The sequence below is a fragment of the Scomber japonicus genome, chromosome 8 (assembly GCF_027409825.1).
Source record: "Scomber japonicus isolate fScoJap1 chromosome 8, fScoJap1.pri, whole genome shotgun sequence".
NCBI classification, from domain to species: domain Eukaryota; kingdom Metazoa; phylum Chordata; class Actinopteri; order Scombriformes; family Scombridae; genus Scomber; species Scomber japonicus.
In genome coordinates, this window is record NC_070585.1 from 26,786,643 (window position 1) to 26,801,634 (window position 14,992).

The 14,992-nt window shown below is 36.6% G+C and overlaps 1 protein-coding gene across 1 annotated transcript in view; it reads left to right on the forward strand.

Annotated features, from left to right (window-relative positions):
- prom1a (prominin 1a) overlaps positions 1 to 13,278 on the forward strand; it is a 71,330-nt gene extending 58,052 nt beyond the window's left edge. Inside the window, exons 8-22 of the mRNA XM_053323413.1 lie at positions 94 to 168; positions 878 to 941; positions 1,629 to 1,788; positions 2,269 to 2,421; positions 2,796 to 2,919; positions 3,292 to 3,395; positions 4,183 to 4,267; positions 7,290 to 7,436; positions 8,786 to 8,857; positions 9,519 to 9,611; positions 11,740 to 11,793; positions 11,877 to 11,957; positions 12,040 to 12,108; positions 12,583 to 12,672; positions 13,159 to 13,278. Of these exons, the coding sequence (XP_053179388.1) occupies positions 94 to 168; positions 878 to 941; positions 1,629 to 1,788; positions 2,269 to 2,421; positions 2,796 to 2,919; positions 3,292 to 3,395; positions 4,183 to 4,267; positions 7,290 to 7,436; positions 8,786 to 8,857; positions 9,519 to 9,611; positions 11,740 to 11,793; positions 11,877 to 11,957; positions 12,040 to 12,108; positions 12,583 to 12,672; positions 13,159 to 13,278 (1,491 nt within the window). The remainder of the gene's footprint in view (positions 1 to 93; positions 169 to 877; positions 942 to 1,628; positions 1,789 to 2,268; positions 2,422 to 2,795; positions 2,920 to 3,291; positions 3,396 to 4,182; positions 4,268 to 7,289; positions 7,437 to 8,785; positions 8,858 to 9,518; positions 9,612 to 11,739; positions 11,794 to 11,876; positions 11,958 to 12,039; positions 12,109 to 12,582; positions 12,673 to 13,158) is intronic.
- The last annotated feature ends 1,714 nt before the right edge of the window (positions 13,279 to 14,992 follow it).

The window sequence follows — 14,992 nt, forward strand, 5'->3', positions numbered from 1 at the left end:
CAATGACAGGTTCACGTTTAAAGCTATCAACTAAAGTGTAAGTTAAGGTTAAGATTTGGCAACTACTGATGTCTCATTGTTTTCTTATTTCAGCTACCCAAAGTCACGACTCAGCTGGAGAAGATGAACAATGTATTGAAAACAGACCTCAGCACTATTGTCCAGAGGGTGAGTCTGAGCCAGTCATACACTAATCTTACACAGCTGTCTGTCTATCAGCACACTTAAGAATTTTTTTTTTTCTATTTGCAGCAACAATATAACATAACATCCTGAAAACAGTCACAAATTTGTAGCATTTGTTGAGTTTTAGTGAGCAATTATCCGGCTATGCAGCAATTTGGGTGTTATTGTCACAGCCTGAATTGTGGGTTACATGATGCCCATTGAATCTGAAAAACCTTTTGCTATAGATATCCATTATGAAACAAAATGCTATGAAACTAAGAAGAAAACTCCCTGAACATCACACAAATCTAAATCAGTCTCTGTGGATTTTTACACTTGAAATATTCAGTCTTATAAAGTATGTTGATGCTTTTTTTGCACTCTTGGGTGCCTATGACAGCTGCCACCCTCTTGGCTAATTCTGGCTTATTTACAGTGATGTTTATTATTTATTATATGCTCTTACCCTGAGAAATAAACAGAATAAATTAAAATGTTAGGAAACGGTATCCCTTATTTTCCATGCATCTGTAGTGTTATGCATAGGTGTGAAAAATTATAGTGACAGCACAGAGAGGGAAACATAGAAAGTTTTACAAGCAAGAAAAAGTGAGTTAAAGCACGTCACATCTTGTAGGTGTGACATTAAATAATCTGAATATGGTGATCCACTGTTTACTCATTTTAATAAAATTATTTCCCCTCACAGGGTCACTCCTCTTTGAACAACACACCAAGCATGGTGACTGAACAGACCAGGAGTGTCGTGGAGAGTAAGATACATTTTATATTTCTTAAACCCATTTCTGAGAGCAAACATATTAATCTAATAATAACTCTCGAACAGCCATCTCCACTCATTTACTACTTTATATTCATACCTTTTCTGTCTATATGTCTCTTTTCCTCCACTTTTATGTGCTTTTGAGCCTAATAGCATGGTTTTTATGTTTGAATCTGAAAATGAACCCAGTTTGGTTTGACTGTTTATAAAGCATAAGGTATAAATTATCACCAAATTCTGTGTTAGACCTTTTTATCCAACTTCATTCCAACTTATTATCAGAGCTTTTACATATATTTTTGGAAATTATAGTCAATAGACCTGCTTTAAATGAAACTATACCTCATTTTTGAGTTGACACCTGTTGTTCTCCCTGGTCAAAATTGAACCAAGGACAACAGGGGGGTTTGGATTTCAGTGTAAAATATACAATTTTCCAGCCTAAATCCCAAAATGTGTAGCTCTTTTGCATCCTCTGGCTTCTTATTATGCAACACAAATCACATGCACTAATAAACATGAGTAAGCCTACTATGTGCAGTTTACTGGTGTCACATTACTTTAATATCTGAGTGTTGAGTTTAGAGTTTTACTGTGTGTAACGTTTAGGTGGTTTTATTTAGTATTTACAGTGTTTTTACCTGAGCCATATAACTGAAAACGACTGCTCCCTCAGATGTGCAGAGTCTGGTGGACGACATTGGCAGTAACATCAGCAGCTTTTCCAAGGCGTTCCCGGTGCAGAGCTGCCTGTCCAACTTCACTATCTTCATCAGCCATGCTCACGCCAAGATTGAGGACTACTATCCTGAAATTGACCAAATGGACTTCTACAGGTAGACTTGTATTGTAAAATTAAAATAAAATTGTCAATAATACATTATAAATTAGCAAATAGTTTCCTCACATAAATCAAACCTGAACAAATCTGTTAAAACTACAATGTAAATTATGTAATGTGGACCCTATCTATAGCTTTGGGATTTAGCTTGATGCTGTCTGTGCTGACCAGACTCAATCCACAAGTAATTAAATTAAATTGAGCGTATTAGCCTGCATCAATATTTTGCATTGATGAAATATTCATACTTCTACATTAATTCAGTTTAAAATAGTGCAGTGGAGGGGAAACCCGAGAAGATGTATCAGTTTTAAAAGCTTTGCATTAAATTTTAATTTACCTCCCTTCATCTCATGTGCTGTTTTATAATGAGTAATGTTTTATACTGTCCTGTACTGTAGCTGTGGTGGGAGAGGAAGCTGGAGACTACCTTCAGTGAGAGATCTGACTCTTTCGCTTTGCCTGCTGCTTACAGGTGGATTGGCTGTATCGCTTTGTGCTGCATGGTGGTCCTGGTCCTGGCCTTCAACTACCTGGGCCTGCTGTGTGGCACCCTTGGATATGACAAGCACGCCTCGCCTACAACACGGGGCTGCATCTCTAACACAGGAGGAACGATGCTCATGGCGTAAGTCAGCTATGCACATAGCAGCTCTGTGATATTCTAGAGGGTTTTAATGTAAATTTGTCCATTTTATTGTCATGATACACCTGTCAATAAGTATGTTTAGGACTTGGTCAGGTGCTAATACCGTTACATCTGCTACATCACTAGACTATTTACTGTACATGATACAGCACTTCTGAAAGGTGAAAGACTAGAGCATAATAATCTTTTTTTTTTACCACTGTAAATATCATAATACTACGACCAGACTGCTACTCTTTCACCTCTTTGACTTCAACCTGCCGCTCAGTACTATCTTACAGTACAGTAGTTTCTACTCTCCTGTTTTTCTCTGCTTCGGCTGTACCTGAGGTCCTGTCTGTTTATCTCCACAGTGGTGTTGGATTCAGCTTCATCTTCTCCTGGGTGTTGATGGGAGTGGTGACCGTCATCTTCCTGACTGGAGGAAACTTAGAGAAACTTCTCTGTGAACCTTTCCAGTCTAAAGAACTCTTTAAGGCAAGTCAGAAAGTCAGAAAAAATGGTTCCCCTAAAATAAATATGGTTACCGTGCATGCCACATAATGACAGCGTCCCTGGTTCGATTCTGGCAGGGGACCTCTCTTCTCTCTCTCTGTTTCCTGTCAGCCTCTCTGCCACTTACTATGAAAATAAAAAGCCTTACTGCAACTACTATTACAGTAATTCAAGAAAAATGCACTGAGCATTAGCTTATTTTCTTCTATAACAGATGTTCTTTGGTAAAGATGTTTTTACCTCATTTAGAAAAACAAACAAAAAACAAAACTTGTGAACTCAGGTCAAAGTGAAGTTTGGATGCTGCTCTGTTTGGGTCTCACACATCCTCTCTCATGCTCTCTGTTTTACCAGGTTGTGGACACGCCATATCTGGTCAACTCAGAGTGGAAGAACTTCATCCCTGGCTACATGTACAACGACTCTGACCTCGAGCTGACTTCGGAGAGTTTGTACAGGCAAAGAAAACTAATGTTTATGTATTTGGGCGACCGTGTATGACAGTGTTACTTCTCAAAGGCAGTACTTTGGTGATGAGTATTCTCCTCTGGGCCCACTCAGCGTTTTGATTTACTCTTCACTGTGTGCCATGTTAAAATTTAATTACCAAACAGAACGGATTTTGCAGCATTACAAGCCATTTATTCAGTTACAGTCGGCAGAATTACTAGATGATGCAGTTTATTGGCGCAGGCTTTCAGTCAGGCATCAAGCAGGCAACTGAATATTTAAACTCTGTGGATGGGGATGCAAATGAGACAGAGAAGTGTTATTAACCTTGAGTATCTAATTAGCATCATTTTTCTACACTATCTGTGCTGCTTTTCTTCAGCTTCTTTCTCACACATTGCATCAGCTTTCATCATCTGCCTCCACTGAGAGGCTGCGTATCCTCAGTAACCGGGACGGCAGACCTGCAGTCATTATATTTCCAAATAGAGCAGTGTTGCTTCAACAATCGTCTCCCGTTAGAATGCAAGCAATGCTAATACTGTGTATATTATGTGAGTCTATATGGTATGTAGCAATCTAAATGTTATCATAGGACATTAGCAACTCTTCAAAGCTTATATGGAATATCACACTGTTTCCTATCAGGAGACCTGTCATGTGTCATGTACTTCCAATCATTTTCACTTGGTGGCAGCAAATATTTTCACTCTGACTTTAAACTTTAAAGTTGACTTTTCTCCCCTCTTTTCTTCTTCCCTGTCATGCCTGTATGTGTATGTTTGTCTTTCTTAGTACTTGCAAAGAAAACAAAGGCATCTATTCCGCCATGCGTCTGGACAAAGTCTTCAACATCTCCTCTTTCCTGAACACTACAGTGGTCAGTAAACGCAACACTCACCATTATTAACATGCTGTCATATGTTGTAGGGGGGGGCTATGGGTGTCTTTGTATTAATGTATTCCTTTAATCAGAAACTAACTGATGGAGATATAATTCTAATTTTGCTTTTAAATAATCAAACCTGAAATGTAAGCTTTACAACAATATGTTAAGTTAATCATATAATAATCATATAATATAAGATACATGATATTAAACTAGGAAGCAGTGTTATTGTATATGTTCACAGGTATAAGGTATAAACAGTTTTGTAAGTTTTAATGTCACTGTTTCATTATGTTAGAGCCAAATATACAGACAATATACTTAAATGCAGCACACAACTACAATTCATAGAGCACATTCAGTATATTTAAAAAAAACTAGAGTAGAGGTTTCTGGCACAACTTCACCTACCTCCAAGGTGTACAGAGAAGGGAAAACAGTCTGAAAAGGCTCGTTCTATGCTACAAGTGTTTCTGAAGCTTTGACCGTTATATAAGGAAAACTTAATATATGTGTATAACAAAATTACCATCAAACTTAAAGCAAAGACATTTTTCTGACCTCTGGATACAGTTTATCCAAGAAGGATACAAGAAGCACTCATTAGCTCTGTAAGGTAGCTGTGCTTTCTAGGAATGTATGCTAAATTTAAACTATACACTTGCACTATGCAGTAATCTTCATCAAATGCTATAATAGACACATTGTGTGCAAAAATAAATAAATGTGCAGTGTTCATTAGTACTAACTGTAAATCATGAAGTTGCATCTTTTGGCACACTAATCAATCAATTTCAGGTTCAGCCAGTAAATCTATTTTCCAAGATGCTTCCAGTGCCAGTCAGGGATGGAGTTTGATATCATTTAATCAAATTCAAATCAATTTTCTGAATCCAAATCTGTTCATATCCCTTATCAAATCTTATTAGGTTCACATTTAAACATTTTCAAGTAACTGCTGGCTAAAATAACTACAACTCGAAGATATCTAATCACTTTTATTTGACTGAAAAAGACAGAAATAGTACAGTTTTTAGTGGCATCCTATTTAAATGTTCACAACTTGTATGCACAGCCTGAAAAAAGGAGATCAGTAGAATAATATATGAAATTTTAATTAAATATGTCTGACACATTCAATTAACAACTGTAGCTTTCTGTATTTTATGAGCCACTTACTCCAAATATAGGTCACGATTCAGAACTATTGAGATGATATTGAGATTCATTGTGAGAGACCATAAATACCACATCCAAGGATATAGAAGTATATACAGTAGTTTTATTTGCTAATAGTAATGGAGTGTCCGACAATCTCCATCCTCGGCTGCCGCACTGCGTTAACATTACCTAATGATTTCTTTGCTGCCAACATAAAGTGAATTCTGACAGCCGAAACCTTTATCATGCTTTACCCTTTGCCTCAGTCTATGCCTGAGACATTACATTGATGTAAGTTCGTATTTCTTTTTGACTGCGAGCCAGCCACTTCTGCCTTCCAAAGATTTTCAGTACTCGCCTGCCAGTTGGCAAGACTGTCTTGGCTCATTTTAGCCAACAGCTATGTCCCACACTGCGTCGGTTTCTGCACACTGGTCATTTGTCTTAATTTAGCGCCTGAAAATGTTTGAGGAGTTTCCAAAAGTGTGGCAGCCTACCTGAAGGAATTTCATTACAGCAAAACAATTATTTTATCTGATGATATAAAATGATATTAAATACAACAGATAGTTTTATTTGATCTTCACTGATAAAATATATCCAACTCGGAATATATGTACATTTTAAATAAAATAAAAAACTCCTCTATTTAATGAGTAATGACATTTTATTTTCTTTAGAAGATATGGTTCAACACCAGGCCACTCTCAAAATATCACATCTGACATCTGATGGTTTGATACTGTAATAATAATATATCATTTTTACTAGTTTTCTGCTGACTAATGGTTTAAAGCATTAAAGCTACTGTAGAAACATGGCAGCGCAACATGTTGGGCTCCGTGGAAGAAGACACACTCCCATAGATGTTTAAAGGGAACTGCATCCAGGAACAGGGCCAGGCTTCAAAGCAAATATGACCTAGCAGCCAAACTTTGTAATTAAACTTCACATGATGCACACTGGACCAAAAGGAGTTTTTCCCATAGACTCACACTGTGGCACAGACATCTGAGTGAACATACAGTGTCAGGAATATGAGGAACTTTATTGGCAACATAGTTTTCTTCTTTTTATTGTGCCACAAAAAAGCAAGTTTTCTCTTTTGGTGGTACAATTGCATATTGTTATTTAAGACATCTAAGAAAATGGATAGATCTTTATTGTCACTGTTAAAACACAATGAAAATCAGTTTGTGGCACATCAGCAAAAAATATAAATGAATAAAATAAATCAATTGAGACATGTGTCCCAAAGTTATATGTCTTTGGTTAATTTCAGAAGAGACAAAAAATAAAAGAACTAATAAACTATTTTATAATGTGGTATTTTGTATTCTGCTCAGTTGGCCTCTATATGTGAGAATTAGGCTATTAGTTCAGCTGGTGTAGCAATATGTGAGTCTTTAATGATGATCAGGAATGAGTCATCAGTAAGAAGACAAGGAGAAACAACATAAAAATACCTCTGCAGTGGGGATATGAGTTGCATCCAAGCCACATAAGATCTTTTCTCACTCTACTGCCAACATTTGACGTGCATTTTTGTTGAACTTTCATCATGTCAACACTGTTTATGTATAGTTACAGTATTTGTCTGCTTCAGTTCCACACAGATCTAAAAAGATTGATAACTTTCATGAAATTGTCAGGAAGTCTGGAAAGTTAGTTTTGTGTTTTACTCCAAGTACTGTGTGTTTTCTATGTAGATTTATAAAATAAGAGAATTAACACACACATAAACGCAAGCAAACCCAAACATTTTCCAACTAGTTCATTAGATAAGCTGTAATGTTTTATTCTTTTCAGATGTATTTCTGTACACTATGTTTTGTTGTGTTGTTGTTTGCAGTTTACTAAGGATATGGTGAGTCAGCTGGATAGCGTGAAGATCGACCTGAGGGCAATAATCTTGTTAGAGGCGGAGGGGAAACAGAACCTGCTGGATTTCTCCGAAGCAGGACTGTCAGAAATCAACTATGCCGACTACCTGGAAGAGGTACACAAAAGCAGACATATACACACTGCCAGACACATGTGAATGAGCAGACCCATCCGGGACAAACAGACATGCTCAATCTGTGCACGGATGAGCAGGGAAGCACACAAATGTAATTGGACAACAGGCAAACTCACAGGAAGCAGCAGGAACAGAAGGACAAGCAGGCATGAACTCATATGTGATTCACAAACAGAAATAATGAGCTGGAAACACACATAAATCACACACACACTAACTAAACAAAATCTGATTAGAAATGACAGAAAAACTATAAATGTAATCTTTGTGATACCAGTTTGACGTCATTTTATTAGCTCACCATACATTCCAGCGCATATATGAAAGATCAGTGTAAATATTAAAGACAGATTATTCTACACATTGACTAATATTATTGTATTACATTTATACTTTAATGGTATGTTACCAGACATAGCTTGGCTTCAGCTGAACACCCTCCTCCTTGGCTGTCAGTGAACATACAGCAGGCAGCTCTGCTTCACCTGATATGAGCCGCGACATGACACAGTACACTGCGCTCTGTTGAGGACCACTGAAGCTCGATTATCCAAAACTGCTCCTGCCAAGCCAAAGAGTGTGTAGAAACAAGCCAGACTTGGCATTCTCTGTCACTAACGGTCAGGTTTACTTCCAGAGAGAGGGGGCGAGGTAAAACACGTGTACCACTTGCCCTGATGCACAAGTCACACACTCCAGAGATTTTCATGTCCAACACACTTGTCTTAGCACCTTTTTGTACCTTTTTGTAAGCAGATTTAGCCATGTGTCGGGTTAAAAGATTAGAAACACTGTTAAAACCACATAAAGCTCCCGTACACTAATGCAGGTTTTCAGCTATTTAATTTACTTCAATCAGCTGTGCAGCTTAACATAAGATCTGATCTTTGGCTTTAATTAATTGAGTTATTTCTACACAGCAGTTTTATGGAAAGGTGAAAAGAGGGGGTTGTATTACTTTGTTATTTAATGATAATATTCAGTCTTAAAATTAAGTCGTTTTAAGTTTGCCCTTTGTCAAAAAAGTGCTGTAAGAGCTATTAATTGATGTGCTTTAAAAGGTAATGCTGATCTGCTGATCTCTGTTTTACAGCTTTTCTCTATTATTCATATCAAGCCTCTTTATTCTTTAGTAGCTTGTCCAGAACACTGTCAGATTTCTACAATACTATGAAAAAAGTAACATAAGAATACAATATAAAAGCAACGTTCTATCTAACAAACTATAGATGGTAGTATTTGAAAAGATAACATTTGAAACTATCACCAGAAAGTAGTATGAGTAGTTACAATATTTCTTTCTCTTACTCTTTCCTGATTATCTGCAGGTTAACAAAGGAATCACTGTGGTGGACCTGCTCTCATTTGCCAGAGAGCTGGAGGCCCAGACGGACCTCATGGTAAGAGCACCTTGGTGCCGTACTGGCTGATATACAAACATCCTCTCAATTCAGCTTCTGTGTTTCCTTAGCACATAGTTACTTAATTTGATTAGCTTATTTATTTACAATGCTACGCTTGATCTTGGATTTGGTTGCCTTTACTCACCAAGCTTGCTCTGTCGTTATCCAACACATAACAGCTCTGCCTAAAACTCTCTGCCATGCATTCAAGTGGATTCATGAAGGCAACACAAAGTATTCACCTCTAAATGTCAACTCAAGCTTGCAGATATATTAGTTTAAATGAAGGAGCTAGTAAAACAGGATTTATTTTCAAGTTTGACGCCTGTTCACTCTGTAATGGCATCGAAGGTATGACATGCAGCATTTTTCATATCCATAGTTAATACCAATTCCCTCTTGTCTCTACCTTTTATAGTGTAAAGTTCTTGCACCTGATGCCTCTATATGACAGGAAAAATTATGACTTTTATATGATAGAGGGAAAAGAAAGTATAAGTTAATAAATGTACCGTTGTTTTTTAGCAAGGGAAACAAGAAATACCTCCATGTTTCTGACATGACTTTTACTGTTATGTATGGGTTTAAATTTCATTCTGTGCTTTGATAAATGATATTCCACCCAAAATGTTTTTCTCCTTGTTTGTGTGTTTTTTAGCCGAGAGGCCCTCTGCAGTCTGCTCTGAAAGGCTATGTCGGCACTCTGCGGCAGATCCACAGCCAACAGATCATCCCCATGGAGCAGGCCATGGTAATCAGTTTTTTAGTCCAAATATTCATGCCTGGTGGGACTGCTTTTAGGTTAGACTTATCCTAAAACCTAAAAACCTTACCTTACCACCTTACACATTAACATTCATGTTGTTATTGTGTTATCACAGTACAGCAGAGTTTAGAAGTCATAGAGAAAGCATAGAGACTGATTTGCTCACCCACATTGGCCTCAGAAGACCAGAATGCTTATAATGTAAAATGCTTTTATTATTGCTCTGTCCACATATATGTATGCATGTATGCAAACCAATCTGCAGTGCATACTTACTCATTCTCAACTGGTGCTAAAAGGCATTTGTGTAAATGTAGGAAAACACATGGACCAAGTTGCCAAAGATTTACCCATTAAGAATATATTGAGGTACATAACTGACACTTTCTGTTTGAGACAGTAGTTTTAACATCATGATCCAATAAGTTATGTTGTTATTTATTGCCTGTGTTTTACATCATGTGGTATGTTTCTTGTATTAACGATTTTAATGTTAAGTAGACTTTAAAGCTGCTCTGATCAATACTTTTATATTAACAAGGCATCAAATACACCCTGGCTCGGCAGTTCCTCTGAGTGTTTCAGCTTCTTTCAGTCCATTATTTTGGTTTTATGGCCCACAACTTTACTGTTATGATTCAGTCTCTTTTATCAATTGGTTTTTCAGCAGCAGCAGCAGCAGGCAAAAATAGCTCTGATAAACCTGCTCTACGCTACCCATCCAACATACAACAGACAAAGTTAGCGACTGGCTGGTGAACATAGTGCCACATCAATAAATAAAAGAACAGATATTCCCCTCAGGAGTTGGTAAAAATACTGAACTTTCATTTATCACTCTGCATAAGATGTGTGAATAAGCAATTATTTGCTAACGTGTTTACCATATCAACTTTGTGAGGTTATAATATGCCAGTGTTGGAGTTGCAGCTTTTGGTGCTGTCCCCGAGAGGGTCAAAAAATCAATTCATTCAGGTTTAAAGAAGGTCTACTCCAAAATGTTATCCAGCATAAACAGCTGTAATGTGCTGTATGGCTGAAGTGAAAGCCACGATGTTAGAGTAATTGGTGTGTTATCATCATGCAAATGTGTACTTAAGAGAATGGCATCAGCCTTGACAGTGAAAATATATTCCAATATTTAATTTAATATCATCAAAAGCAGAATGTTTTTGACCCTCAGGCATGTCATCAAAAATACCATGTCTGTGAAAAACACATTAAATATTCAGCTTTATTTTCTCTGTCAAAGGCAATGCCATTCTTTTGAAAAGCATCAAGCATTTACAGCAGTTAGCTTCTAGACCAGTGATGTGCTCCAACTCGGCTTTTACTGTTTTTCTTTGTTTTTTTCCTTTTGTTTTTCTTTTCCCCCACTTTCAACCTCAAGAAATATGTTAGAGCGAGGGTAAGCAGAAATGTTTCCATCCTGTGTATTTAGTGTCCCATCCATTACAGTACATGAAACATTCATATAAACACACTTGACATGTACAGTAGTAATCTGAGATATGTCATATATGTCATTTTGGATGGTATTGTACTATATTGTATGTGTGTTTGTATTTACATTCAAGTTAAGGTCATTTATGGTGTTAACAATAAGGAATTTTGTGTCAAGATGTTATCCACTTGAAAAGGAATTTTGGAAAATACAATTATTCACATTCTTGCAAAAAGTTTGGTGAGAAGTCCGATAGCACCTTTAAAATTAGAGAGGTATCGATCTTCCCATCTAACTCTGACTTATATTTCAAAGGATGTCAAATCATTTCACTGAGAAAAGAAAAACTACTTAATTCAGCCACTCAGGAGACTCAACACTTGACTTTTTTTGGCAGTCATGGATAGCCAAGAAACGATTTTACTCTATTCTATTTTTTTCTATTTCACATGCAATTAATTAATTTTCTTAAGTTTGTGGATATTTAATTTTGGACCAAAATTCTTCAGCATGCTTGTACTGAAAACAGAATATTGTTCATTCATTCAGTTTCGGTGTTGCCTGGTGTCTTCACATGTTTCATCTGCGTACATTTCCAGGTGTTAAAATGACCTCATGACTTTTGACACTGCTGATGTTAACTTACTTTTTTTTTTTTACTTTCTAAAGAGCGCATTGAACCAGAGTATGAGATTCCTGGAGAGAACAGCGTCAGACCTGCCGGTGAGTAAACCAGTCCTCCACTCTATAATCTGGATTTAAGTTTAGCCTTAAACTAACTTGAATATTTTGTTTGGTTTCTACAGAACAAAGTCTTAGCAGTTCTTGAGGCCATTGAAATCGCACAATATCTCATCTCCCAGAATGCTACACATTTAATCAAACAGGTAACTACAGGATTAATTTCTTTGCTAACATTCTCAATTGAGAACGGACATACAACTAACATGATGTCCTAATCTTCCTCAGGAAACAGAAAAATACACAGCGACCCTCGTTGGCTACTTCCATCAATACGTAGAATGGGTCAGAACATCTGTAAGTGTTAATGTGCTAACTTGCCAAGACTCATGTGGTTGTCACTTCTCAATGTTGACTTATATGTTTATGTTAATTCAGTCAAAACCAAAGTGTTAGACTTATGTTCAGGCAAAGACCTTTGAATGTTACGCAAGAGCATTCTAGTAAATATAGAGTCGACAAATATAACAGTTACAACCTCTATAAATTTGAGGAATTTGCTTCGTGGCACATATGGTTTCTGCTGGAGTTAACCAGAGAATTCAAAACAAAGTCAAGAAGATGTTTGAAGCCTGAAGCTGTTTTGTTGATCTCACAACTGTCAATGGGACTTTTTTTTTTAAATATTTCAATCTCAATGTTCTTGTTTTCACTAAAAGTGCAGCAGCCTACTGTGCAATGTGTAGCAGAAAACAGTCATATGTTGATTTACATTATGTATTAAATCAGATATGTGACTGACGTTTCCTGTTTGTATTTTGCTTTCTGCAGCTGGCCATGGAGGTAGCACCATGCAAGCCCTTCAGCAACATGGTGGACACAGCGGAGATCATAGCTTGCAGTTTCCTGATCGACTCTATGGTAATGATTGTGATACAGGGACAGAAACCCCATTTATCATGTGGGAACATGTTATGAAAGACTAGAGGTATGGTCCTAGATAAGGGGGTCTGATACTTTATAATACAACCACTTCGGTCACAAATCTCTTAAAAGGTTAGAGGGTTTTCTAATAAGCACACATACATACATACACACATCTACACATACATGTCAGCAAATGTATGTAATAATAATATATATATTTTTTTAATAATAGCTTGAAGGTCTGCACCTAATGATTGCTTTATTATTATCGATTGATCAGTGGATTATTCTAATCATTTTAAAGTGATAAATGTTCCATTATCGATTAATTTGCCCATTATTTTCTCTATGAACTTGTCGTTTAGTCAATAAAATGTCAGAAAATGGTGAAAAATGTTGACTACTGTTTCCCAAAGCCAACCTCAAATATATTTCTTTGTCTCAAACAGCAGTAATACTAATATTTAATGTTTTCTACAGAACACTTTCTGGATGGGTCTGGGCTGCAGCACCCTCTTCCTGCTCCCAAGTGTTATCCTTGCAGTGAAATTAGCCAAGTTCTACCGCAGGATGGACACAGAGGATGTTTACGACGAGTGAGTAGCTGTTTTCCTTCTTTTCAACTGCATATAAATCACATGCATTTATCTTGTATGTTATAATATATAGAGTATAAAATAATATATGTTGCCCTGATTGGATACCAACCCCCCTTGACGAGATTAAAAGATGATGATTGGCAATTTCTAATAGATAGTATGTTGTCATTACAGTAGTTCATTTATATGATGTACATGGTTGCAGGACATCCTTCTCATCTCTAGTTTCTTATTCTCTGCATGCTCTGCAAACATTTCCTTCTAATTATAAGAAGAAAACCTTTCCGTTTGTAGTTTGCCTTCTTGAAAATATATAGTATTATTTGATAGTATTGAGTTTTTTTAATCTGTGTTTTAGATTCAATACAACATGAATAACTTTAAAGACTTCTTTTTTGTCGTGGGAAATCTTGGGATTGATTGTTCATTTATTTTCTCTCCTATTCTCTCTTCTTTGTAGTTCCTCTGTTTCGGGGACTTGGCATTTTACTTTGTGATAACCATTTCTACTATTTCCATCTTCCATATCTTGTCTTATTTTTTATTCTTTTTTTTGGTTTCATTCCTCTCTGTCAAGCACTTGGCACTTTACAAAGAATCATTGACACGTTTGTCAATTCATATTTCTTCTTCATAGATGTTTTGTCAACCCTCTCTGGTTTGGTCACAGCTTTACATGAATACAACATAATGTCTCAGTTAGTGGCGTTTCTGGTCATGTGGCTACTTTCTGGTACATTTCGATGGCTGAACATTTCAATAACATTATTATTTTGTTTGTTTTGTGTATCTTTATAGCATTGAGACAATTCCCATGAAAACGTAAGACATTATACCACCCCCCCCCCCCCCTCCTCCCTCCCTCTGCTTTTCAACTTCTATCACTCTGTGCTTTTCTCTGAATCTTGTACATAGACTTGTTTACTAAATTCTTGGTGCTGGTTTACGTTTTTAAGCTTGGACTTGCTCTTATATGGGTGGATGATGTGGCTTCTTGTCGTGTGCTACCTTTTAAAAGTGCCCCTTACCTTTCATGAAGGGCTCTTGCAATCATTACCTTACAAGTTCACCTGTTTTTTGTAAGTCAAAGTGTAAATAAATGGAAAAAAAAAGAAAACTATGGTTTATACTTTTAAAAACATATTTATGTCCTAACACTATTGCAATGTTGGGCTACTCAAAAATAAGCATTTTTACTCTAAAAGTTTTATCAGCATGCCATGTCTCTCACTTTACATTTTTCATCCCCCTATTTTTTTGTATGCAATATTTCATTTTCAGTATGGAAATTGGTAATAATGGTTATCATAGTGAGCACTCACAAGGTATCCCAAATCCTATGATGATGAGGTAAATGTTATATCAATCATATTGACTGCATGTGATGGGGAGCGAAGGCATGTCTGGGAATGTGGGTTTTTTTTGTTTTTTTGTTTTTTTTTACAAGCTTAATGACATGGCCAGAAGCAGTGCATGCGTATGAGGGAGTTGATTCATTGCACGTACACACATGACACATCAGGAGGTCACCAAATTGAACAATAACATTAAAAACTTGATTGTGTTTTGTATCCTTTTATTTATTTAAAGGCGAGTAAAAAAATATTTTAATTTAAACATATTTGTTATTAGGTGCTTTAAAGGAAAACTTCAACATTTTCACTTTCTGAGAGTTTATATGACAAGATCGATACCACTCTCACATCTCTCGCCTG